The 27,375-nt window shown below is 42.7% G+C and overlaps 1 protein-coding gene across 1 annotated transcript in view; it reads right to left on the bottom strand.

The window, feature by feature from the left end:
* Positions 1 to 27,375, bottom strand: part of LOC119910359 (AT-rich interactive domain-containing protein 1B-like) — a 173,011-nt gene that overhangs the window by 33,705 nt on the left and 111,931 nt on the right. The window contains 3 exon segments of the mRNA XM_038728934.1: positions 3,875 to 4,054; positions 8,305 to 8,391; positions 23,158 to 23,458. Of these exon segments, the coding sequence (XP_038584862.1) occupies positions 3,875 to 4,054; positions 8,305 to 8,391; positions 23,158 to 23,458 (568 nt within the window).

Here is a 27,375-nt window from a genome sequence, read left to right on the forward strand (position 1 = left end):
CCTGCTGCAGTCTCATGTATCACCATAACTGTATGTTGGATGGAGCTTATATAGCTGGTTACACAAGCAGTAATTTGCCCCTGATAAAACAGCAGTGCTGCAGCCTTTTAAGTTACACAACACCAGAAAACTTTTATGTTCTTTGGTGAGCTACAAACAGTTAGTGTCAGTGTGTGTGGCAAGCATGATTGCAGAAAAACCCAATTTAAAGCCCCAAGCATTAGGTTCTCCCAGTATAGGCAGACAGGCCAAGAAAAACAGCAGAGCAGAGTTCAGAAACTTGGAGTGCATTTCTGTGTTCGCTAATAGATGGCTAATTTGTTAGTGCACTACGGAGAGGGATGGGAAGCAGATGGAGCTGTCATTAAGAACAATGACAAGCAGCTGTCTGCCCTGTTCACCCTACACAGGCCTCTGACAGGACCCACTAAGAACTGGTCCATAAGAATAGTTTCCAATACTGAAGATATTGGGTGTAATGTTTTCGTATTTCTGACTGATAAGTGCCTCTTTGCATATTAGAACAATTTGTATGAAGACGACTAGTCCTTAAAAGGATGGAAATATGAGGAAAACCACCCAGCCACCAGTTTAAAGGGCCGTTTTACTATGTTTTTAACAGGGTATGGCTGTGTTCAGACTGTGGATAGCACAATATCACAAAACAAGTCTTCTCATTATTTCCAGTGCACATACCGGTGCAGAAGGCTTCTGCAAGAAATGCTGGGTGGTCCAACAAAAAGGTTTAACCTGGTTCAACTTTTGTCACAATGCAATGCAACCTCATCCAGCAAAGCACTGTCCTGGTCGGTCACATAGTTTACCCACACTGACGGGGTTGACAAAAGATTAGAAACATACATCTCAGTATAACTCTAAACAATATCCTGAAAGAGCACTAATGCAGGACATACACAGCATACACAGGTCAGTTGCAATGAATGAAAGTATACATATATATATGAACACACACACACACACACACACACACACACACACACACACACACACACACACACACACACACACACACACACACACACACACACACACACACACACACACACATACACATACTGTATATATATATATGCTGAATATGACAGGGTGCCTGAGCTGTTCTTTCTGTTTCTGTCATCTCTCCTGTCATCAGAGTGAGATTTCACGCTCATCTGCCTCCAGCTTCTTCCAGGCTAGTCCGCCTCGCTGTCGCTCTCTGCTTACTTTATTTCTCTTTTTCCCTCTGCTTACTGGGCTGTCAGCCCAGCCAAAGTCACATTAAGAGATAAGAGTGGGTGGAGAAGGGAGACCAAATACCAAATGCATTAGGGCTATTAATCAACATTAACAAATGGGAGGGAGAGGCCGCAATTTTGGGAAAACACGCACGGATGGGCACATTTATCAAGGTGACACATTAAAACACACATTTACCAAAAAATACCATAATGTTTCGTCTGGTGTGTCGCCAAAGGCAGAAAATGAAGTACAACAGCAGATGTCAACATTTGTTGGATGGCTGGGAGTTGTACGTTGGAGAAAACAAGCGAGCGGCGAATGCTTAATTATAGAGAGCGATCCAAACTTATTTCCAAAATTTCCTGGAATCTGTGATTTGTTTTTTTTTCCAAGTTATTTTTTTCTAGTAGGATATATTCTGTTAGTTATATACATTAAAATGTGAAGCAATATACATTTAAACTCTTGAGGTACTTTTGTTTTTATACGTTTAACAGTTGTGAATCTGTGAAATACATTTTTTTTGGAGAATACATTTATTTTCTGGTTTTCCCTCTGATGTCCTCCAGCTGCTCTGCCTCAACTTTCAGGGATTTACAGAGTTTCTTGAAGGACAGATAGCTATACTTTTTGTTAGCAGTTACTTTAGCGGCTAACTACTGCTAACTGTAGCTGAAATTTTGTCCAGAGTAGCATTATCCGCATTGACTGTACGTTACCCTCTTTGTGTGAGATAAAAACACGATTCTGTGCAGTCGTCTTGTTGTAGCTACAGGACAGACAATAAACATGAATGACTGGTGAATTTCAAGTTGTCAGACCCAATAAATATTTTCTTAGAGGAAGAGACTGTGTGCTTTACAGACATGGCAGTCCCAATCAGAAGTATGGTGGTTTTTGGTACTGGATTTAGCTTTAGGTGAAGTCCTATCCTTATTTGGATACAATACCCTACTGCAAATGTTACATTGGGTTTTTGGTATCTAACATGTATTTGAAGGGAATTTAACACATATCCACAATTACACCATCTTTGAGAATGGCTAAAATTAAAACATAGAGCCTGATGACAGGGGTTGGACATCATCATTCAGTGGATAAACCCCATGACGTGTCAGTCTGCCTTGTCAGTCTGAAGCTACCTCATAATCTTATCATGAGGAGGGCCAAGAGGTCCGTCCAGGGTTGAAGTGTCTCATGAATATTCTGAGAGCCACACCCTCAGAAAGCGCAGTTTTTATTGCCCGCAGCGGGACCCACTACACAGGATGAAAAAAGACTGTATTGGTGTGTACGTGTGGATATGGGAGTTGTGGAAAGAGATAGGCAGAGTTAAACACACAACAGAGGATGGATATGTCTTTTAAAACGAGTCTTTTTGTATTCCTCATTAGCAAACACTCTTGAAACCAGTGACACTGATGTCAAGGCCCAGTGTGACTGTGAAATGGGGTCAGTCATCAAAACTCCTTTATAACCCTTCTGAATGAATGATACACACAGTATTCATCACTTCAATAAGACTAGTCAGAAAGCAGAAGCTGTTCAACAAATCTGATGTCAGGTAAAAGTCAACACAGGGCCTGTTAGTGGTTTTCATAATTAGTAATTCATCGTAAAGTTTGAAAGGAGCCATAGCTTGTGGGAAATCACATTCTCTCACTTTTGGTTTTCAATAGTCTTTCTTAAACCGTGGCCTAAAAATGACATCCTGTGTTTCTGACAAAGAGTGACAGGAGCTGTTATATGTTGTTTCAATGAGCCTGGCTCCAAGGACTCAATTACTTATTAAAGGCACAAGATAATGACACTCCTGCATAAAGGAATACAGTGACATTTGAGGTGGACAGACTTTTTGATCAAGTTACAAACCTAGACTGCTAGACCAGCCTTTGTGTCTTCAGTAGATTGGTCGCTCAGGTGCTCTAAAAATCCAAAAATGAATGTATAACTTAAAATAAAGAATCTCATATGCTATTACTATTATTGAAAGTGCTCTATGATAAAGTGTTAAAGTCTGGTCACAGCTGCATGTAAAAGGGTACAATTTTACAGTAAAATAAATGAATTTGAATGGGATCGCTAAGAGAAGTGAATTTGTCTTGACAGTGCCGACCTTAAAGGGAACAGACAGCCACAAAATGGAGGAAGATATTGTAGCTTAGCTGTGGTGAACCATCCAGTTTTATTCAACCCTCCTGTGTCGCAGTATAAACGTCTCCATAAAAGGGGATTGGTTTGCAGACAGTTGTGAGACAGGAGTCGATAGTACAGTTAGCAAGCTCATTAGCTCAGAGACCAACAAAAATACAGAGAGAGAGCAAATGGCACATAGAGAAAACAGCAAGAAGGAACTGACTAGTGCTAGCATGTTCCTGGCTTGCTACCATGTTAGCGGTTAGCTCACTACAGTAGTTTACTATCTAGTCCTGTAAGAAGTCACTTCATCACCAAGCCCCGAAGAATTTTGGTGTGACACTTTCTGTTGGGCCTTTAAAATGAGGTTCAGTTCAAAGTTAATTAATGGGCCAATCTTCCAGAAACTTCTATTCCTTAAAGTGTTATTGCACCAATGAAAACAAGTTTTAAAGTGTGTTTAAGTAATGTTTGTTATAATTCTCATTTAGGCTCTAACCTTGGTGTCCATACTGTGATCCTTGAGGTCCATAAGGGCCTGTGGGGCCGCTCTGGGAGTATGGACCCATCCCAGGATACAATGGACCCCCAGGGGAAGGGTGGGGGGACATAGGAGGTCCGGACTGAGGAGAAGCAAACTGGGAGCTAGCCTGGTTCCTCTGCATGTTGGACATGAACCCTGAAATACACAAATAGACATTAAAGCAATGACAACACTTTACTTATAAATCCCTAAAACCCACAGAGTTCTCCAGTAGTGAATGTACCTGCTCAGTGATATCAAATGTTGAGTGAGGGATTGAGCAGTTCATTCTCTAGCTCAACAAATTGGGATCTCCATTCAGCTTTCCTCGTGTAAAGAGACCTTTCCTTTTGACGAAAGCCCTAATCTTTTACCTTGGCATTGGCTCTTGTTACTCGTAGATACACATCATTGAGTAACGGTTATTAAACTAAACATGCACAAAAAAGGATAAGCTGGCATGTAAAAGGAACCCTGAGCACAAATCAACACACACATGCACACACCACAGAACTTTTAGTGAACTTTATCAGTGGTGAAAGCACAGGTCTATCTGGCCTTAAAGATGCATGTATACCTCTAAAAGCCTACGTGTCTGCGCGTCTGTGTGTGTATTTGTGAAAGAAAAAATGATGCCACAGAATAAGCCGATGATTTGACCATGGCTACTATGTTATTTTAAGCCGTCTTGTCAATAGAAGTGTCAAAGCCTCTCAGGCCCAAACTCGCCTCCACCATTCAAAGTGACATTTGGAGCGATCCTCGCCTGGGCTTCTCTCTTTCAAGCTGCCCCATTCGTTTTTAAAACCCACAGAAAGGTCTCCCAATCCACCACGAATGGGGAAAGGTCGCTGGATGGCCATTGAGGGAAAAAGAGAGGATGAGTGGGAGTGTGCATTTGTGTGTGTTAGGGGGGATTCAGTATTACAGATTAGGTGTGAATGGTTTGGGTCTGCTCGACTGTAAACTTTGATAGCTATCCGCTTTGTTGAATGAGCATGCACAGACCGACTCTTCAGTGAGTTTGGGGTTATGGGAAACGACGGAGTTGGAAAGTGCAAGTTGACATTTGTATAATTCCTTGTTTGAGACTAAGAGGAAATGTGAGGAGAGAGGAGGGAGATAAAAGTTTAAAAATGCTATATGTCTTTTATGCTTGTGTGCACATACATGCATGCTCATATTTGTGTGAGGAGATAACGGTGAAAGGGAGCAATGAATGCTCCATGTGTTGATTCTCCAAATCCACGATTCAATTGGATTTAAATGTTTTTTCAGCACTGACGGCTATGCCACTGTTAGACTATCGAGTGTTAACTTGTAAAGATCAACAGATCATTGGTTTTATGCCCTGACAACTTATATTTATGTTCTTTAATATGATGATGGTATCAAGTGTGATTCAACTGCCATACTTGCACCACACTATGGCCATATGGTCACATTTAAATAATTTATTTAAAATGTAATAACAGTGACTTATTTCACCAGTCAAAGGGAAAGAAACTGTTAAACCCAAAAACAAAAAGAGGAGACACTAGATGGCAGAAGGGTACTTTACAACAACAGCTTGAGTTTCCTCACCTGCAAAAGCCACCAGGGTTAGAATTTCAAATCGGTGAGATGGCATATGGTACCCACGTGTAGTACAACCTACAAACTTAAGTTTTTCTGTCAACAACTTATTTGTAACTCACAGGGAAGGCATAATGTTGCCACACTGGTGACTTCAGGGAAGCATGAGGATTTCTGTTGTTTGTTTCTGTGCTGTTGTTCCTGTCATCTCCGGCAGTGTAAGCTACGCTGTTTGTCTTTGATTTCGAAGGTCGAAATAGACAGCTCATTTCAATCGATTTTTAATGTAGAATTGAAATTGTGACACCCTTAATAGCTAAACACAACTTGCTATGCAGCAGGTTTGAAATTCCCCACAGCTCCACTGAAAGGAGAAGTAATACTGAGATGCTCTTGATATTTGTACTGATTTTGTTTTATTTTTTAGAAAGTTTAGGTTGTTGGATGTAGTGAAATATAAGTAGCAAGTAGGTTATTTTGATCATTTTTGACTTCTAAATGCAAGAAGTGCTAATTGTTATACCTCAAGACAGGGACTACTAGCATTAAAGATGTTGATGATGTAAATGATAGAAGTTTTCTTCCTGTCCTTTAATTCTCTATCAGAAACTAATAACCTTTAGGAGGAGAAAGACCTCGAACACATACCGACCCCCACCCAGGCACCCCGACAAGGGAGAGTGACTACCTAGCGGGGTTAGGTATTCATTCTTGCCCACCTCAGTGCACAACTGCATTGTGTAAATCCTTGAGCAAACCTGACAACCTAGCAGATAGGCAGGAGGTAGAGTAGTAGTCTTAGTAACTTGAGTTACATGGCAGGACTTGTGAACAATTAAAGAGCACCAAACCAATAAGAACGTGACTTCATTTGGCTGCGGCCTAAGCTCCTAAGGAGTTCCCAGACTGTGTTAGATATTTGAGTTCATCACAACTGCTTTACAGTATGTGTGTGTGTGTGTGGGAAAGAGATGGAGGCCAAGACAGAGAGAGGCAGTGAAAAAGAAAGTGTGTGTGGGAGGGAAAGACAGAGCAATGGAGGGAAAGAGCGATTGGGGCCTGAAAGTGCTTAGGCTGCGAGTGCTAGGTTTAAGGAGCGAGGACATTATTGTAATGTTTTGCTTCCATTAGGGTAAGGGGATTCTGGAGAGGAGGAGAAAAAAATTACAGTGTGTAATATCGCACTTTAAATTGCCTGGAAAATGGATGGGGAGAGGAACATTGTGCAGACAGTGCTAAAAGCAAATAACACATTCAAGGATTTCTCTCTCTCTCTGTGCTTCGTTCCCTCTCCCTCTCCGCACACACATAATCACACACACACACACACACACACACATAAACCTTCTTCTCTTTCTGGCAAAGCGAGTGAAGCTCTCAGCCGGACAACAACAACAGGCATCCAGCAAAGCACGTGACAGGCGGTGGGGGGAAAAAAGGGACATTCAGCGGATTTATGGAAATGAAGAGTGGAGAGAGGCTCTTAGGAAGGCAGGCACTTGAGCAAAGTGGGGTGTGTGTGTGTATGTGTGTGCAGGTGTGTGTGTGTGTGTGTGTGTGTGTGTGTGGTGGGGTTAATCCTAGCTAGAAAAACAGCGAAAACAACAGCCAGCCCTGTTAACCAGCACTGTGTTTTCCTGGACTGGGCTGGGGAGGGCTCGAGGTTTACAGGCATTAGAGGGCAGCGTTAAATCTCCAGCTTGATTTCATCATGTTAGGAAATAACCTTTTACAGTGCCTCTCTCTCTCTCTCTCTCTCTCTGCCTTCATCCATCCACTCCCTCTGTCTCTCTCTGATGTTAACTGCTCTTCAGTGTGTAGAGAGGGAGCATCACAGTCATTCCATTAAGGTTATATTGCAGTCTTTCAGGTTTTTTGCATTGTTGTGTGTATGTGTTTTTTTTTAAATTAGCAATTTTGCTGTTTTTTAGTAATACTCGAGAAGTGGCCATAATTGCTGGAAACAATTTCCCGTACGGTGGGAACATGTGGCCTGTGGGTTAGCATTCATGTTACAAGCCTTTGGCAACAAGTTGTGGCCAAAGCTGAAGTGGCTCTATCAAACGAACACACACTCTGACTTGAACAAAGTCCAGGATAAGTTAACTGAATGTTTACTGTTACATATTTACCAAACCACGACTTTCCCATGACCTGGCCAGCGATTGAAGCCAAATGCTAAATTCTTGTGTCGGTGTGTTTGTGTTAGAGCACCTGCTCAGCCTAAACTATAACAACTTTCATTTGAGTCAGCATGGGTTTAAAAGTTTGTTTTAAGAACATACTGGTGTAAAGCGGGTGGTGTACTTGCTGAACAAACTTGTTTTGAAACAGCAGAAAACCTGCAGTAAACCTAACTAACTATACTCTTTGTTTACATATTTGTGCTAATGTCTTGTGCTCCAACTGTTGGTGCTTTTCTCTGAGCTAACATACCATTTCTGTTTTTCTACTCTTCATGCACCCCTTTCTGGTATGGGATGTAAAGAAACAATTTGTTTCCATTTCGGACAAGTTTGACTTTGTAAGCATACAGCCTCTTTTAATGTTAGTTTTTTATGGAAACTATTTATGTTGCACACATATAGAGATTACATTGTATGTATTAGGTCTTCTAACAACATGTGTGCTAGTGACAAAATGTCACTAAAATAAATATACCATTAACATACATATGAACATACACACACAGCAAACCACTTCACGATTCTGTATTATTTACTATCCTGCATTTGCTTTGCTTTGTCTGTTCTATATAAATACAGTTATTATTTATTCTCCCGGCAGACACGGCCAAACACCAAGTGCTGGCCAGTGGCTCACACACATACCTCTCTCCTGAGCCATAGGTGAGCAGGTGATTGGCGGGTGGGCTCCATCTGGTCCATTTCCAGAGTTCTGCGTGGCCATAGTGGAACCTGCAGAACAACATAAAGCCCGGACATGAAGATTCAGACATCCACTTTATACTGCATTGACTTCAACCGGGTCTTTGTAACAAAAGCTGTCACGTTAAAAGAAAACGTTTTGCATGAACTGAATTTACGTCTTTGTATGAAAGCAAGGTCAAGAGAAAATGGATTTATACTTGCTACCCATCTGTCTTGCTTTAACCTTGAAGGAAACTGCAGGAACTGTTGTAACAAAAAAACACTGAAGGACCACTTGTGTCTTTCTCTCTGCATTTCTTTTCAATGGCCCAGAAGTTATCTGGTTCAAAAAGGTTTTCTGTTATTTGACTGAAAAACAAGAGAGAAATCAGTATTAAGCGAAAGGTTTGATTTAAGCAATAATGTCAAAGGTTTTGATGCCAAATTTAGCCTTTACGCCAGGAATCCACTGACTCTGGCCACGGTATATTAGAGCTGCTCCACGGTTTTAATGCGTCCTTCAAAGTCCACTGGAAGCGTCTCAGAAGCGTTTCAGCAGCGGAGCGTGCAGCGTGCCCCACATTATTTACTTGTTCTTAAATTGCCCTTTTTGTGCTTCTAATACCTTCCTCACAGCTCTATGTGACCCTGTCTCCACAAGGAGCATCTCAGAATCAGAGCGTTTTGCCTGCTTGATTTTGCTGACATGTTTGATTTTGTTGATTTGGTAATCAGTGTTTGCATTTTGTGCTTCTACTATGATTGTGAAGGCTACGTAGTTAAATAATTTCCTATTGTGTCCGTTTTAACTGTGTTCATTGTTGTTTTACGATCGAGAGTCGCCACAGGGTGTTTCATTTTGAAATTTGACCAGATTCTCTATGCCGTTCGGTGTCTGACTTCCTGCCTGGTTCAATCTGCTCTGTGCTGCTTGATGCGGCTTGCATCAAAAATAGACCTGCTACCTATTCACCGCTTCTGGGACGCGCTGCAGCCGTATCTGGTGGACTCACAAGCATTGACTATAATGTCTTAGCTCCTATTAGCTCCGGCAACCGCGGCGCAGCCATAATGTGCCGTAGCTGGAGTAGATGGATTTTAGGGGTTACAGACACACTGAGAAATCAGCACAATCACTATCACGAAGTTGTTTGTGATTCACTATTAGCATAATGACAAATTAACTTCACGAGGACATATCAAGTCATAGATCTCTGTGCCACTTCCTTGAGTAAGCATTAAAACCAGAGTGTTCCCCTATAGAAAACCTGAGCCATTTGAGGATTATTGATTAGGCGCTTGTGTGGGTCTTTGGGCTGCGCCTGTTCCATTGAAATCCAATAGTGAGTTGAGGGTCTGATTAGGACAATGGCAGACGGAGACGATGGCGGATTGATTTGGCCCAGAGGAAGGAGAGAGATGGCAAATTAACCTTTTATCTTTGGATTCAGACCTGAAACAATGAGGAGAGGGCAAGACAACAGGGAAAGTGGTTTGGTGTTTTCAAACTGCACTGGTTGTCCTTTGCTGTGGATGACGTGAAAGATTCAGTGCTTAAATAAAGTGACATGCAACATATGAGAAATATTGACACGGTTCAACTGCACACCTTTAGTGATGATCATCGTCAGTACATATTTTTACAATTACGGTATATGATTTGGCTTGCCTCTATAGAAATGTGCCAAAAGTAATAATTTTCTCAGGATGATAAATTATGAAGTGAAGTTGTCCTTAAAACTCACAGTGAATATAAAGCCCTTATTATAAGGGAAACACTTCACATTATTCAATCACACAGTAGAAAGTGTGCTGTTTCGAGAAGTGTGTGTGCAGGTGTGTGTTCGTGTGTGTGTGTGATGTGTCAGTCCACGGTAGCACTAATACATGGCTGGAGGTGGCACACTCTCCACATAAACAAACCCAATTAAGTCAACATAATTGCTTTGCATAAAACTGCATAAACAACATTTCCATACACTTGGCCGCCTACACACACACACACACACACACACACACACAACACACACAGACGTAAAAGTAATTGGACAAACAAGTGTACATAAACAAAGGCACATAGGATATCTACTGAAATATTCACACAATACACACACACACACACACACACACATACAGACCCCCTGCCTTACACATGAATAGATCCAGCGGTGCTGCTTCAAAGAGGGAATACACGATTAGTTAGTCTGTCACCATGTGGCGGGAGGGAAGGGGAAACGTCAGTGTGCGTAAACTAAGGAAACTCTACAAACTAGCTACATTGTTATAAGTGCGTATGTACAGTGGTGACAGAAGTTTTTCCTTACTTAAGTAAAAGTAGCAATGCCAAAATGTAAAGTAAAAAATGTAAAACTACTCAAGCAGTAGCAGGAAAGGTGTACAAAGTTGCCAAGTAGAAGGAATTACACGTACAAGGAATTTGCTTTGGTGACAAGGTGCCGGACATAAACTTATATTTAATGTAAAAATATGGAATAATGTACACATTATGCATAATGGCCCATTGATTTTTAATGTTTATTATACACACACACACACACACACACACACACACACACACACACACATATATATAATGTGTACATTATTCCATATTTTTACATTAAATATAGGTTTATATATATATATATATATGTGTGTGTGTGTGTTTTAATTGGATTATAATTAAAGGTAGTATTGTTGTAGTTTTCAGTGGACTTTAGCAATTTTCAGATTGCAACCACAAACTTTCCAAGCGTGTGCTCGTGCAGAGATCGACACACCGGAGACAGCTTCACACAAAATCCTGGAAACTCTGGTAAACTCCCACTGCAAGGTTACAGTATTATTTTTATTAGTTTGATGTTGAACTAATCCATGCCCAGTTAGATCACAGTAAGTAATGTTACTGTAGTAAGCAGTATGTGTTCTAAGATGAGCACATGCTTTTATATGAATCTAAATTTGCAAAGTAACTATAACTGTAACTGTAATGTAGCTGTCAAAAACATTCAAAAACGTAAAAACTTCTCTCTGAAATGTAGTGCAGTATTAAGTAGTTAGTAATAATGGAAATACTCAAGTATACGTAACTCAAATTATACCTATGTACAGAACTTTAATTAAATTTACTTAGGTACTTTCCATCACTGTATGTACTGTATGTGTGTGCAGAAGTGTGTAGAAAAGTGCTTCCTCCAATCTGCATGTGCACTCTCGTGTGTGTGCTCCTTTCTGCTTCAGTGTGTATATTGACACTTCATTGTACCATTTATGTGTCTGACTCGAAGGAGCCTAAAGCCTCTAGTAGAGGGGTCATGGCCACTTGTTAGCAGAGGGACGGCTTTAGCTGCAGCACAGGTTTAGATGGGTGGAGGGGTATGGAAGTCGACCCTATGATAAAGGCTGGCCTCTGTGTGTGTATGTGTGTGTTTTTGTGTGTGCAGGGATGCATGCCAGGCACCAGCTATGCTGTCAGACTCTGTTTGTTTGGATGGCAGAGTGGTGGTGGCAGCAGCTTGTACTGTGTGTGTGTGTGTGTGTGTGTGTGTGTTTGCGTGTGTGAGTACATGCCACTATGAACGTACAAATAGGGAACAGTGCCCTCCATGCTCCACTACTCTCTCTACATACCCATGTAAATTGTCACCAGAGATGAGATTAATGTAAAGCCAAACAAATGTGTGAGTGTGTGTGAGAGAGAGAGAGAAAATAAGGGAGAAAAGGATGAACGACAAGAAACAGAGATCCTTTTTGAGAAAGAGGAAATTGAAAAACAGACGAGGAGTAGTAGTATAGTTGAGTTGACAAGGCCTCACCCCTCTTTCTCTGCAATGAACGACTGAAGCTTGGAGCACTTTGTAATAATTTCACTACCAATTACTGTCCAAACAAAACCTCTCCTCAAATTTTCTCCCCTTCCCTTTCTCTCTCCTCTCCTGTCCTCACGATCATTTTTAACAAGGTGCCATTAAATAATTACGTCCAAATAAAACAAACTCCACAGTAAGTCCTGGCACGTTTAATCCGTACCATTAATAATTCATATGCTGAATCTTTGACGTGCAGTTCTTCTCCGCATACCGCTGAGAGAGAGAAAGGGGAGAGCTAAATGTCAGCAGGAGGCTGACTGTAGATCTTTCCCTGTCCACAGGAAAAAAAAACTAGCTGGCTATGAATAAAAATAACAAAAACAAAAAATAACAAATAAATAGTAAGGAAAACCTTCCACCATCCAGGTCATCTCCTTTTGAATGGTGGCTGATTAAATATAGGTGTTGATCCATTTGTAAGTTAGTCTGGCTGTAACTATGCACAATATGTAATATTCTGTGTACATGCATGCAAGTATATGTGCATTTTTGAGTGTTTCTTTTTGTAAATAAAAAAAAAAGAAATTATGTTTGTCTACATTTGATCTGTTTAAGTTTTTGGATATTTTCTGTAAGTTTGAGTGCTTTTAAAGTGTAGCAGGGACTTTGTTTAAATATTTGTGATCACACTTTGCGCCCCTTTTTGTGCCTTTTAGACTTTTACTAGGTATGTTGTCATGTGTATGCGTTTGACTGTGTCTTTGTTTCAGTGTTTGGATCTCTTTGTGTGTGCTAGGGTTCCCATAGGTGCTCTATATCACAATTAGCACATGTGGCACTTCACTTCACTGTCTGTAATTTACACTTCCAGAAGCACCCAGCTGAGCACAAACATATACACAAACAATATAAACATACACAAACACACAAAATGAGTGCATTAAAAAAATCCCTGATACACAGTTTTAATGGGAACAGCGTTTAGGAAGCAAGGTGCTTTTATTTTTAATTAACTGTGTACTTTCTAACTTGTGTTGTTGTGTTTTTCTTCTCAAAGAATCAAATGCAGTACCTGAATAATCTGTGGTTTTGGGGGCAGGTCTTCAAACACGACTCAATCATGAGAGCGTACCTGTGCAAATGTTTGTTCTTAACACTGACCTTCGGTCGAGGCAGTTGGCCGCTCACCCTCAGTCTAGATTCTGCTGAAGGTTTCGACATGTTAAAAAGGAATTTTTCCTTGCCATTGCTGCCATTTGCTAGCTCATTGCGGGGATTGTTGGGTCTCTGTAAATAATGTAACAAAGATTAAGGTCTAGGGCTGCTCTATATGAAAAATACAATGAGAAAACTTGTGTTATGAATTTGTGCAATATATAAATAAAATTGAATTAAATTCAATTGAATAGGCTAAAGATGAACAGGGACCTGCTGCATGAAGACCAAGAGCAAACAGGACAATATCTAGAACGAGGATGCTCTTTTGGAATGCAGCTGAAGAGTCAAATAACTGTTATTTCCTCTTTGTAAAAACGCACTTAGCGAGCACATCCATTTTCTACTCTTTCCTCATGATACAAGGCAGCAGTGCCAAAAGTAATGGGAGTTCATTGCGTTTTTGGAGATAATGCTCCTCGCTAAAAACCCAAGACACATTTTAAATTTCTCTTCCGCAAGGACTGTCGAGGCAACCCTGAGTCTCCTTTGAAGAGAGGGAGTGTGGTCTTTGAAGCTTTTTTTCATCAGGGTTTCAAACGCAAATGCTGGGGAAGTTCAAAGCCGAGGGAGAGTACTTGTGGCCATATTTCTGTTTTGTTTCAGGGCCCTGGTAATATTAAGCTTAGAAGCTACTGTGTGTGTGTGTGTGTGTGTGTGTGTGTGTAATGCCAATGAAGAAAAGTCAACCTGACAGTCAATGAAAAGACTTTTATTAACTGCAGATGAAAGGAAGGTACGGGTGTGCATTGGCAGACATGAGTGTACATGCTTGCAAGGGTGTACGGATATATGTGTACACCAAGACAGAGCGTTGCCTGCACTATACACACACACACACACACACACATACACTCCCTAACTGTTTCTCACAAATACAGACCCCCTGGAGCAGCAGGGGCCATTTTTGCTAAAGTGAGGTAACGGCGTGAGCGCTAATAGACTGGTGTAGAATACAGTGAAAGGGCTGCTTCAGCACCATCTCTTAATACAACCCTTAGGCTGTAAATGCACACACACCTCCACCAATCCAACAAACACACACACACCAAGGTAATATCCCCTACTTGCCGTGTCTTTAGGGGAAAGAGGCAGATAAACAGCGGGCTCCAATAATGGTGGTTTAGATCTCAATGGGTGCGAGTCAATGCCTCTCCAAGCCGGGGGCTAATGCCAGTTAACTCTCCCTGTAGGGTACGAGCACGGGCCTGCAGTGGCTCGCAAAACGAGCGCTCTCCCAAGATCCTCATTACTTCCAATGCTGAGTAGCAACTGTAAGTAAAGCAAAACTGCAGCTTAAGCTAAAAAACAGTGAGGGGAATGCGGGGGAGAGAGCGAAGGAGTGAGAGAAAGCAAGAAAATAGGTGTTGGGGAGGGAAAATAATTGCTCACTGTTAGGGTTTGGTTAGGGTTTTCCAGTCGGACAGTGTTAGAATGGGATTTCTCTAAACGGCTAACGCAGCAAGCCCGTGCCATATTTTCTTCTTTTTTTTATGGGCCGACGGTGTGCTTTGTGAATATAATGCCTGCGGGGAGGGCATTTTGCTGTTTCACTTCGAACGCAAGCAGCCATCAGGACGAGGAAAGACAGAAGCCTGTGGGAGTGGGGGTTGATGTGTGGATGGGGATGAAGGAGGGAGAAAAAAAAAGGACAGAAGTGGAGAGCTGGAGGAGAGATGAGGAGAAATAAGAGGGAGGAACAGAGGCAGAAATGTGGATGGAAAATTCAGCCTTGTTCCTCTGTGGGAGGCCTGTACCGCAGCAACGCTCTGAGCGAAGAAAAGCAGCAGAGACAAACAGCGATGGGGAGGAAAGGGTGGGGATGAGGGAACGTGAGACACAAGAGGGAACATAAGCGAAAGCGAGCACGATAAAAATAATGAGAGAAAGAGAGAGGGACAGGGACAGCCAGAGGCAGTGTTCCCACCACGCAGCCTCTTAGGGAGTGGTGTGACTAGAAAACACACTCGCATACAAACTCCCCCCACCCTTTTCCACTGCTTTCTTGTAATAACTTTCACCACTAACAGAGGAAAAATATAAGTTTTGGTTGAACATCCCTACAGCGTCTTTTCTGGTCCATATTTGCAGCTGGTAAACTTGTTTTTCTCTCTTGTCAGGAAGTCGTTTACTGATGACCACCTTTGTGCATGCAGTCCTGATCTGAGGTCATCACTCTCATTCCTTCCAGGCTTCTGTGTTTGACCTTTGATCTCAGTGTGGAAAAAGACCATCTGTTTTCCATCTGTGGTTCTCATTATCATAATAATCATAATTAGAGAGAGAAACATGTTTTCTGTAATGAAAAACTGAATGCAATCCGCAGGCTAGGCTAGGGGACGATGTAAAGGAGAAGAGCGGATGTAAAGCGGGTTGGAGGAGATTCATTGGGAAGGACCCTTAAGCTAACTAACTGGACAGGCCTGGCCTTCTCACCCTCTCTGTCTCCCACCCTCTATCTATCCCTCCTTCCCCTCTCCCTCCTCCACTCGCCCTGACCTCTCTGTCCTTTTCTGGTCCCTGGAAGCACTTGAAGCGAAGCACAGATATGCAGTTTAAAGTCGCCCGCGAGCTCCAATCACCTCTTTAAAGGAAAATAAAAACTTGGAGGGGTGAGGAGAGATGGAGGAGGGAGGAGAGGAGAGAGGCGGGGGTGGGGGGGGGGGCAGGCACTGTTAACTGGACCTCAGAGGACCTTGGTGGAGAGAGAAGAAGGAGAGAAAGAGAGAGAGAAAAATAGTAGAGATGAGTATTTGTGATTTTCTGCAGCAGACAGAGCGAGCTGGGCCATGGAGGAGTGTGGATGTGCTCTGTGTCAATTAGTGGCTGCACAATGTGGAAAAGTGCTGCAGTTTGGCCCTCAAAGCAAGGCAGGCACGCAGACACAAATGTGTATCCACAGGCACACACAGAGAGATGGGCTCTGTGTACGGGCTAGATCTGAAAACAGGCTTAAATACAGAGAGTCCAAATCTAGTTTACTTTGTCTCTGTTACAGCCTTCCAGTCTAAAACAAACACACACATTGCCATGGTACTACTTATTTTCTAAGTGGTTAAATAGTCAATTATTTCAAAATAAGCTTGATTGGGGAAAATTTGTTTAGTTAATACTATCACTTTAGTGATAAGAGCAACCAACCCTTCTTGCTATCTATGAATGGCAAATCCCAATGTTTTATTTAATAATCTATCTCACCTAATAAGCTAATATATTGCACACTGCGTGCACAATTATTAGGCAATTTGTATTCCTTAGGATTCATTATATTGTTGAACAAACATGATGCTCTCAGTCAATCCAAAATGTAATTGAACCTCAAACCTGAATGTTAATCTAAGGAAAAGTATATTTAGTGGCCAAAATAGCTGCCTGTTTTTTAATAACTGCCATGACCCGTTCATCCCTAGAGTCACTTTTTTGATCTGTTTACGATCAACTTTTGCTGAAGCAGCAACCACAGTCTCCCAAATAGTGTTCTAAGAGGTGTATTGTCTTACCTGACTATAAGTCTGACGTTTGATAAGGGAGTCAGGAGAGGAAGAAGGCCAGGTCATTATTTTGGCATCTGATAGAGCTTTGTCCTGCATAAGGATCATGGCCTTCTTGAATGCTGAGGACTTCTTCCTGTACCACTGGTTGAAGAAAGTATCTTCTAGAAACTGGCAGTATTTTGGGAGTTGAGTTTCAGTCCATTTTCAACCCAAAAAAGTCCAACTATCTAATCCTCAATGATAGCAGCCCATATCAGAACCCCTCCTCCACCTTGCTGGCGCCTGAGTCAGAGTGGTGCCCTGAGTTATTCTCATTTCATCTGTCCATAAAACCTTTAAAAATCTGTCTTCAGGTATTTCTTTGCCCAATCTTGTTGCTTCAACTTGTGAATCTTATTCAGTTGTGGTCCTTCTTAACCTTGGCCATGTGTCTGAGCACTTGGCACCGTGTACTTCTGGACACTCCAGGTAGGTTGCAGTTCTTGAATATGGTGGCACTGGAGGATAATGGGTTCCTGGTAGCTAGATATTACCTCACGCAGCAGCAGACATGTGCTGTGTGTACATCTCTTCACCTTATCAGCTCCATCCTATCAGCAACAGTGATCCAAGCTGATGACAACTGAGTTCCTGTGCTCTGTTTGTGTGAAGTTGGATTTAGTATGTATCAGGTTCAGTGTGGTAATGGATATGTCTTCGGCTCATTTTTGGGTACAGCCATACTAAGGCTGACAGGAAGTGACGCCATGTTGACAGGTTGTCAACCTGGCGACATCTTGTCAAACCAGCCCATGTTCACTCTCAGAACCACACAGCAAACACTGTGTTATCTACATCCAGAAATATCCAGGAAATGCAGAGTTTCGGGGAGCCAAACACACACAAATCGGCATATTTGATGGATTCTGCAGCTGCTGCAACTGCAACAACACTAGCTTAGGGACTGAAGGCTGAACATTTTCAGGACCTTGTGTTCTGCCCTGTGACTGGATGACTTAGCCTCTCTCTCCAACCACTCACAGTCAGTGATGGAAGCTTGAATGCCAGCGGTCCCATTCAGCCTCACATCCATCCCGATGAGAGACGAATGTCTGCTTGCCTCATCCCCGATGTCTCATGGAAGGAGAAAAATATTCTGAGGACACTCTGAATTGCTTCAGAGACACTGGGAGGAAGGAGGTGTGTGTGTGTGTGTGTGTGTGTGTGTGTATGAGAGACAGTTGTCTGTGTGTGTGTGTGTGTGTGTGTGTGTGTGTGTGTGTGTGTGCGCATACAAGGTGGAGGCAGAGGAGGGGGAGGTTGGCAGTTGAGCAATGTGATTTCTGCTCGACTGTCACAAATCTAGCGCAACAGGAAAATCAATTTGGCCCTGTGTGTGCCTTTTTGGCTCCGGGAGAGAATCCAAATAGCAAGGCGAGGCCCGGATAATGTTACAGTGTATTGGATTTGCTTCATGGAGAGACGGAAGAGAGAGAGAGAGAAAGAGAGCAGGGAGAAAGAAGAGGAGAAGTGAAGAGACGAGGGAATCACAGGCATGCCGTGGAGCTCCGACAAGATAGATTTGTGCAAGTGTATGGGTGTATGATAGGCTGGCAATCTGTCAGTCTCCCCCTCACTCTCACTCTGTTCTTTCTAGCGCGCGCACACACACACACACACACACACACACACACACACACACACACACACAGACATCACTGTGACTCTAAGCAAAAGAACTTATATATGTGATTTATATGTGTGCCCATATATGTTTCACATGAAATCATAAAAATAAAATGTTTTTACTTTTTATGTGCTCATGGGCTGTTATGTGTGCTTTACCTGCCTTCTGTGGTATTCTTTGGTGTGTGTGTGTGTGTGTGTGTGTGTGTGTGTGTGTGTGTGTGACAGCCAGGTGAAAGGGTGACATGATGAAATTGCTCTCCTCTGACCGCTGTCAAGGGTAACGTGTGTCCCGTGAGTGCTCAGCCGTGTGACATGTCGCATCATTCCACCGAGTGGGGCTGACCGGTGTCAGACTAACACACAAACGCATATACGCACAACACACACACACAACACACACACACACACACGTAAAATTGGTTCTAAAAAGCTTGGGATGACATTCCTTTATTTACAGTCATTTCTTAATACCCCTTTACCTCTAAACCACGTTTTGCATGATTAAGTATGCTAGACATTCATGCAGGTAGACACACACACCAAAAGTACTGTTTTTAAAGGAAAAATACACATAATAATAACCCACTTTAAGACTTCAGCAGCAAGCATTTCTTTGGATTTTCAGTGGATTTATGTGGATAAAACTCACAATTTTAATAGGAGATAAATAACTTTAAAAACATCCATGTTTTCAACAGATTTTCAGTCAGTCGAGGGGCAGAATCCATTATAGAAGAGGATGCGATTCCAATTTCTCCACTGACAGCAGCCTTAATGGACCAGAATGCAATGCAGCCACAAGATATGTTTTTTCTTGACTGGAGCTCACAACTACTACAGAGAAAAACACTAATTAATTAGCTTATTAATGTTTATCTTATTTTGTTAATTTAAAGGACACTGTTGTTCACACAAACTGGTTTGAATAATGAACATGTTTTTTTTATGGCTGCAGAAGTAACAGAAGTGAAGATACAACACACACACACACATACACACAAATACACAGCGTTTCTTGCTAGCTCCCTTGCTCCCTCGTCTCCTCACTTGTACCAAACTACAACGACAACATTAACCAAAGTGCCCTAACTTGTGATGAAGTGTTAGAAAGCGGAGCGTTAGTAATCAGATGTGTGCAAACCACATTAGTTCTCCTGTGTCTCTCTTAGGCTGGCTGCTCCTTGATCTAATTCAAACTGATTGTTGTACAGCCGCTAAAACATGCCAGATGTTACTCACTGCTCCACGCTTTATCACCATTTATTTGGCACAGGGAATATTTTAAAATATTTTCTTATTAATCACGTCCCAGCGATCGGTTTCGCTTCTCGTCTTTGCCGCCTCACTCTGGATTGTCGTCATGATTCTTGGCACGAGCGCCTGGAAAACCACTGTCCCAGTTTTTCATTAGCGTCAATCACTCTGGTAAGCGGCTGCGAGGAGGGGAGGAGGAGGAGGAGGAGGAGCTGGCGTCAGGATCTCACTCAAGACATTTTGCCCCGCCGCGTCAGAGTGACTGACAGGTCTGAGACATGCTGATGCTCCGGTCAGCCGTGCAGTCGGGCAGAGAGGTGGCGGGATGACGGGTAGGCCAGGCGGGAACAGTGTGCACACACACATTCGCACGCCTGTCTGAGGCAAATGAAACCCACACTCATTTATAATGCTCAGTGTTTATCTAAATGGTTATGTGGTCTGCTATGGCCCCAGGAGACAGACAGACACACCGTATTGTCAGATAATCCTGTTGGTGTCTTGTTTGGCCTGCCATATCTTAGATAAGGCAACAAATCAGATGGGAGGCCCTTCACTACCAGTCAGTCTCAATTCATTAACACTCAGATTGGAGAGGAAATATTGTCTGGACATAGATGTTGGAAATGCTTGTGGGATCCACAGGTAGTAGAGAGATGAAGTGGAAAATTCCACAGCAAAGTAGGGACGTGTTTCTGCAACACTGTGATCAAAGACTTAACAAATCCCTACAGTGCAAGGATAAAAATTGCGTGAAGAAAATGAATGAGACATATTCCATGAAGTGCTCTGCACTAAGCTGTAATATTCTTCAGCGGTCTGCATTAGGATTTCAAATGGACCAGAGACATCAACGCCTAGACATGCTGGATTGATATTATGTGGTCTTCTGCTGCAGTGTACACTCAGCTTCATCCTCTGTCCAAACTGGCAGAATGAAAATTGATCTGGATGGATTATACGGTGAGTTGGAGATGAGAAAAAAAGAGATGCTATTAAACCAGTGTTGCCACTTCATCCTGCGGTTCATTCGGACTTCTCTAAAAAAAGAGGTCAAACCCTGTTCACTCATACAAAGTCTCAGTGGTCAGCTTTACATGGACAAAATGATTATGGGTATTAAATTAAGACACTTATTAAAGCAAAGAAACACAGGTTCCCTCCAGTAACCCTGCTTTTCCCTGTTCTGATTTATTTGCCTGTTTGTTTATACAGTAGAAACGTGTGATGCTCTATCCTTGCAATGCAAAACACACTACGTTTAAATGCTGTTATTTGTGGAAACATGTATGCCTATTCCGCATTAGGGTCAGTTTTCTACATGACCTTTTTAAAAACCTCTTTAAATGCACATATTTAAAAACAAATGAAATCAGGTTTAGGTGTTTAAATAGAAAAATAAATGGAAAGGTCAAGCAGAAACGTAGGTGTGATAACTGTGGTAGCACAGCAGCAACAAGTTTACTAATGGTACTGCCTTAAAGGTGCAATGTGTAAGAATTGCAAGATTTTGGCCACCTGTCAAATTCATACTCCAGAGTAACCACTAACTGCTGCTATCTACAGCTAACTGTAGCTGCTGTTAGCTAGTTAGCTCAGTTAGCTGCACAGCTAGTAGCGGCCCTATTAGCTGACTTCCCGGGCTTAGAGCACCAGGGGAATGTTGGTGCTCCTGGTGAACACAGCCAGACCAGGAGTGAACCCAGCCTCCAAGACTGACGGAAGTCAGTTTGACGACAGAGAATACAGTACTGAGGTGGCTTCAAACAGGACTCTGACAGAAGACAAGGGAACTTTAAATTCAGACATTTGTGAGTGGAGTCTGGTGTGACGTTCTCTGCTTACAGGTGAGAACTCAGCGTGTCAGTATTGATGCTACATTCTCTAACCCAGGGGTCAGCAGCCTTTTCTGTGATAAGTGTCAATATACAAAGATGAAGACATCCAGTGTGCCAGCAGCGTTTGTTAATGCACATGAAGTTTGACCTTGGTAATAATAGACATATGATAAATAGGGCTATCAAGCGATTAAAAAAATGTATCTAATTAATTACAAGTTTTGTAACTTGTTTGTGGTTTTGTAATGACTTAATCGAAATGAATCACATATATCGATATTTGCCGTGATAAGCATTTAAGATATTCTAATTCAAAAAATTTTGGTAGATGAGTGCATAATAAACGTATTTAGCTAAACATCTTTATTTCTCATACATTCATAACCTTTTTTAATTTTTCTGTTCATATCCAATAACAATGCCACAACAATTTTTATTTAAATATTAATACTAACTATACTGTTAACTACCAACATGTCATGTGTACAGTCAGTCACAAGGCTAAAAAACAAATTTTTTTCTTCTTTTCTTTTGCCATATTTACCATCTCTGTTGCACTTGTCATACAAACCGGACGTAAAGTAAACTCCTTTGATCGGCACCATTGAGCCAATCAGATTACAGCAAAAATGAGGATCAGTCCAAGTTGGGAGGGGCCAACAACGTAACGGCATAGGTCAATATTGTAGGATTGAATTTTCTTTCTCATGTGCCACTTAAAATGTCTCTGCGTGCCCACGCTGGCACACGTCCCATAGCTTGCCGACCCCTGCTCTAACCCCTAATCCAAGTGAACATGGGAAGAAAATAGGTGTAAGAATCCAAGGTTGGTTAAAAGCAAAGCGTGTTTGTGTAACATAGCATACTCGCACACAACTCCCAGCTAAAACTAAAGTGAGGAGGCCTGAGCTATACTATCGGGCTATCACCTCTTGAGGTACAAAGTGGTATTATGAGACAGCTCGTCAGCTTGCTGACTTCGGTAGATATCTAGTCTGCAACACAAAACATAGGCTTTGACATAAAGTCAGAACTTACTAAACAAAAATTCTGGCCACATCATACCTTTAAAGATGTTTCGGGCATAATGTTCAAATAGCACGTCAAAACTGAATCACATGGGACTGGAAACTGAAACTTCTGGCAACGTACCAATCAGTGATGTCACAGTAACTATTTTTCATCATCTGTCAAAAGTAATACACATGATTTGACATCACTGACTGTGGTATGTTTGTGATTGTTTTCCCATTTGCTTTCAAACTACAGCCCCTTGTTTGGTGGCACAAAGCAATTTCCCTTTAAGCTGTAAAGCAATTTTGCAAATATCCCAGGGAATCTAACACGGTGGTACATGATGTAAAATGCAGTGTAGTGTCTGGTTCATATGGCAAATCTCGTCAGCGATAGTCTTGTTTGTTTGTGGAGTTTAAACTAATAAAGTTGTCATGCAACAAGTTGCGCCTTTCATCAAGATGAAATGAGATTATCAAGATGCATGTGCACATACTTTCAGGCTCTAGTGGCAACCCTTACCTGGTGCGTTGGTGTTGGCAGAGGGTCCGCTGGCAGGAGAGATGGGTCCAGAGCCTGATCGCGACTGCTGGGACTGAGTGGAGCCTGCAGGCGAGCCCACAGGGGAGGGAGAGGGCCCGCTCCTGTGGCTGGGGAGGTGGGGGGATGCGTGAGGAGAGAAGGGGGACTGTCCCTGGTTGCTGGCCCCTCCCTGCTCCCCTTGGCTACTGCTGTTGCTGCTGGAGGAGCCGCCGGCGCTGACGGCTGAGCCCAGACCAGCCTCCGTCCCAGTGGGGAGGTCATCAATCGAGCCGGACAGATCCTGGAACAGAAGAAAGGACTTACAGTGAGTATTTTTGAAGCTCACCCAAGCATTTGGTGAGAAGTGACATGCAGCAGGAGGCACATTTAAATGTGAGCTCAAACAAAGACAACAATTTCCTGGTACATATTATGTCATGATACTATTACACATACATATTACATACATATTTGAAATATGGCTGTTTGGCTGAAATACCAGATCATACAATTTATAAAAGCCTCTTGAAAACATAAAAAGAAGAAGTGAAACACATGACGCAAAGATGCAACATATTTCCGATGCTTTCATAAAGCACTACACTTTAAAAGTTTACTCTGCACATGCACTAAAAGTGTTTGACTTTTCTGTGACTGACTGTAATCACTGAGACAAACTCTTTGCAGTTATGGTGAATATGGCAGAGGAACAACAACATTACCCATGTAAAAAGACACTACTGTACACTGGCCGCTGTGGTGAAAATGAATTGTAATGGGCTTTCAATCAGACCAAGGGTGAGTTCATATTACAGTTTTTATTCCCTGTGGTGAGCAGAGAAACTCGCTGTTTGTGTGTGTGCTTAGTAGGTACTCCCCCTCCTGAATTGATTCCAGGGAATCCCCACCAATACTGCTGACAGAATACTGGCTGTATAAAAGTGGGGTGCGCAGGAGGTAGTAAGAAGCCACTAAAAGATGGAAGAGAGACAGTGGTAGAGAAAAGTAAAGAGAAGACCAGATGTGATGTGATGCAATGTGATGGCTGCTCCCTAACTACACATCACACACACACACACACACACACACACACACACACATTTACAGACTAGTGGCTGTGCCCCAGCTGTAGCTGAATATGGGAGAAGTCACCTATAAGTGACCCCGGGGGCCTGGCTTGTGCCCCGCTTAGGGAGGAAGGGGAAGAGTTGTGGGTGTATGCCAGCTGATCCTACCTGCCTATACCAGGCCTGTTGACCCTCCACGTCTGTCCCACCTGAGTCTTGTGCAACCATTACTGTCACCACAGACTGATATGTGCCGATCTGTCTGTGCGTTACCTAGAGCTTAGAGACTCTTAAGAGCTACAATGAGAGCAGCATCACCCTGCCTTACGGGGCCCCCACAACACATGAAAGATTTAATTTCTTCAGGAAAAAGTTAAATGATAAGATAACAAATAGTTGCAAAAAGTTCCAATCTAAACATACTAAAACACTTGAATAAATGCTAGAAATGCCTGCCAAACCTTGCATGTCTTGAGTGCATTGTTTGTGACAAGAAATGGCATTTGTTTTGAATGTATGTTGCTCACAGTCAATTCAGTGTCAACAGTGGCAAACACTGTACTTTTTCTCATTAGCTTACCACCATGTTATTCCATATAAAAAAAGGAGACAGGCGTCCCCAATCTCTTTCTATCCATGCATGGCTTAGCCTGTGGAACAGACAACCAAGTCAGCGTGGCAGTCAGTCTGCTGGCTGCTTGTTTTGGTTAATGCAATATCGGCACTGACACACAAAGCCTTTGTTTTCCATCATGCTACTGTGAGTGCCCACCCGCTCTGCCAGCCTGCCAGTCTGTCGCCTGGCATTATCTACCCTCGCTCGACTGAGCACATGGGGCACTGGCTTTCCTCTCTCTTCCTCTCTCGCTTCCTCGCCCGTGGTACCACTCCCTGTCTCAGCCAATCAAGTCACCCAGTATTCTGAGCTGAGTGATGCAATGCGCTGCCTCCACCAATGGGGCTGAATGTTATTTTCGACTGACTGGCTGCCCTGGGAGCCTGCCATTTGACGTGGCGGGGTTACCATGAGAGCCGCTGTAACCATGGCGACGGCTTTTCCAAAACTAGCTAGCCGGATGTACAGCTAGGTTGTTAACCCACAGGCTAATTGTGTGAATGGATGGGAATAATTGCATTTCACCTAATTGGGTGCTGTTGCCAGCTTTTCCAGTGGCAGTTTAGGGGTGGGAAAATGTGTACCAGTAATTCGTTTAGAGGCTGTTAGGCTCATTTGGATTATACACACACTTGAGCACAGCTGTGTGGCCTAAGACCAAAAAAGTAGCAGCACTGAAATAACATGAAAGGGTGGGAAAGCTTGACACCCGTATACTATAAAAATGTCAATTGTAAATACCCAATAAACCCACAGTTATGGTTGCTGAAAACTACTGTAAAAAAAGTAATTTCACAATGCACACTCAGTATAATGCATTTATCAACACATACACAGTTCCTCCACGTGTACACTTAATCCTCGTCATGGGCCACAGAGCATTGTGTTACCTGGCTAAGTGTCTGCTTCATAGTCATGTGTAAAGAATCGAAGCCAGTCAGCCAGCCAGTCAGCAAGGCAGACATGCGGTCGGAGGATCCAAACGCCCAACAATCTGGGGCCCCAATCCAAAGTGGCCCAAATCCAATTTGTTTGGCTCTGTGCTGCAAATTGCTCTGTGCATTGAGTCTCCAAATAGCTGTCAACCACTCCCGCTTGGCGTCCTGTATTGCTTAATTCGCTCCTAGAGCATGTAATTGTCATAATAAGAAAAATATTGAGGTGATAATAACCAGTTACTTTGAGATGCCCCCCACCCACACACACACAAACACACACACACACACACACACACACACACACAGAGTCGCATATACCTACATAATGGGCCGAGACTGGCATCTACACATTTCACACAACATTGGAGAGGCACTCGCTCGCGACCCTTCACCTCGCTGGTGTTGGCGCCTGCCTGCACTCACTCGTGTAGTGTGCCTCTGTTTGTGTGTGTGCCTGTCAGGCTGCTGGCCTGTCACAGCGAGACATGCTTGAGCACTGATGCGGCTGAGGGGACAGATGAAGCTACACACATACACTCAAACACACTCCCCATCCCTCACTCATACTACTGACCGGCTCTCACTCTTCTCACACACACACTTTTTTTTTTATACCCCAGCAGGGTATAAGGCATCAGTGTGAAGCAGGGAGCTGTCACATCCAGCAGACTGTGGGCCCTTTTTCCACTGACCATGGTGCTGATGTTGTCTCCTCTCACCACACACAGGGAATTAATCAAAGTTGCAATGGTAGAAGGCACCAGGCTTGTGTGTGACTGTGTGAGAGAGAGAGTGTGTGCGAAAGTGGTTCTGTCTAGACAGGGAGGAGCCAATGGCTGCTGCTTCCTGTGGGCTACAGGAAAGGAGAGCGACAGGAGAAACTAACTACTTCTATCTCTCTCTCTCTCACACACACACACACAGACACACAGACACACAGAGTCTCACATCGAGTATCTATTTTTCTGTCTCTCTCTGCCTGCCCCAGTCAGAGGGATTGTATGGCTGAGGGCTCTGCACCAGATGGCTAGCCAGCTAACTAGAGCCTGAAACACAACTCAAACACAGCAATTGAACACTGAGCACTCAAAAACAACCTCCCTTATGGCTCAAAACTGCACAGAACCAAAATTCAGAATGTATAATTGTATATACATATATGGCTTAAAGTGCCAGTTCAGCCATATGATCTATTCGTGCAGATAGTTTTGATGTTATTCATCTGAGTCTCTGAGATTTCTAACTTAGATGGAGGTGAATGGAATTTGTTTGTGGCGCTCACAGTAATGACAAAAATGATAATTTAAAAAATGTAATACCAACTTCTTTCAAATAGTGTCAGTATTATTATGGACAGTCCTATTTCTGTTTCTGGACAATGCATGTTTCTGTTGTTTTTAAATGGCATTGGCACCACAGATTCACTTCCACTGTATTTGGGATGGCTGCAGAAATTGCAGAGACAGACATCTTAGAAACTGGGCAAACAAAGCCAAAATTATCTGCATGACTAGATGCTACTAGAGGTAAGTGAGAACATCAGACACGTTAATGGGTGATTCCTTGTTGATCAGTATACGTACATGCTGCATTACTC

This window comes from Micropterus salmoides, unplaced genomic scaffold, assembly GCF_014851395.1.
Source record: "Micropterus salmoides isolate LMB-PRFRI ecotype aquatic unplaced genomic scaffold, ASM1485139v1 Ms_hic_scaffold_19, whole genome shotgun sequence".
NCBI classification, from domain to species: Eukaryota; Metazoa; Chordata; class Actinopteri; order Centrarchiformes; family Centrarchidae; genus Micropterus; species Micropterus salmoides.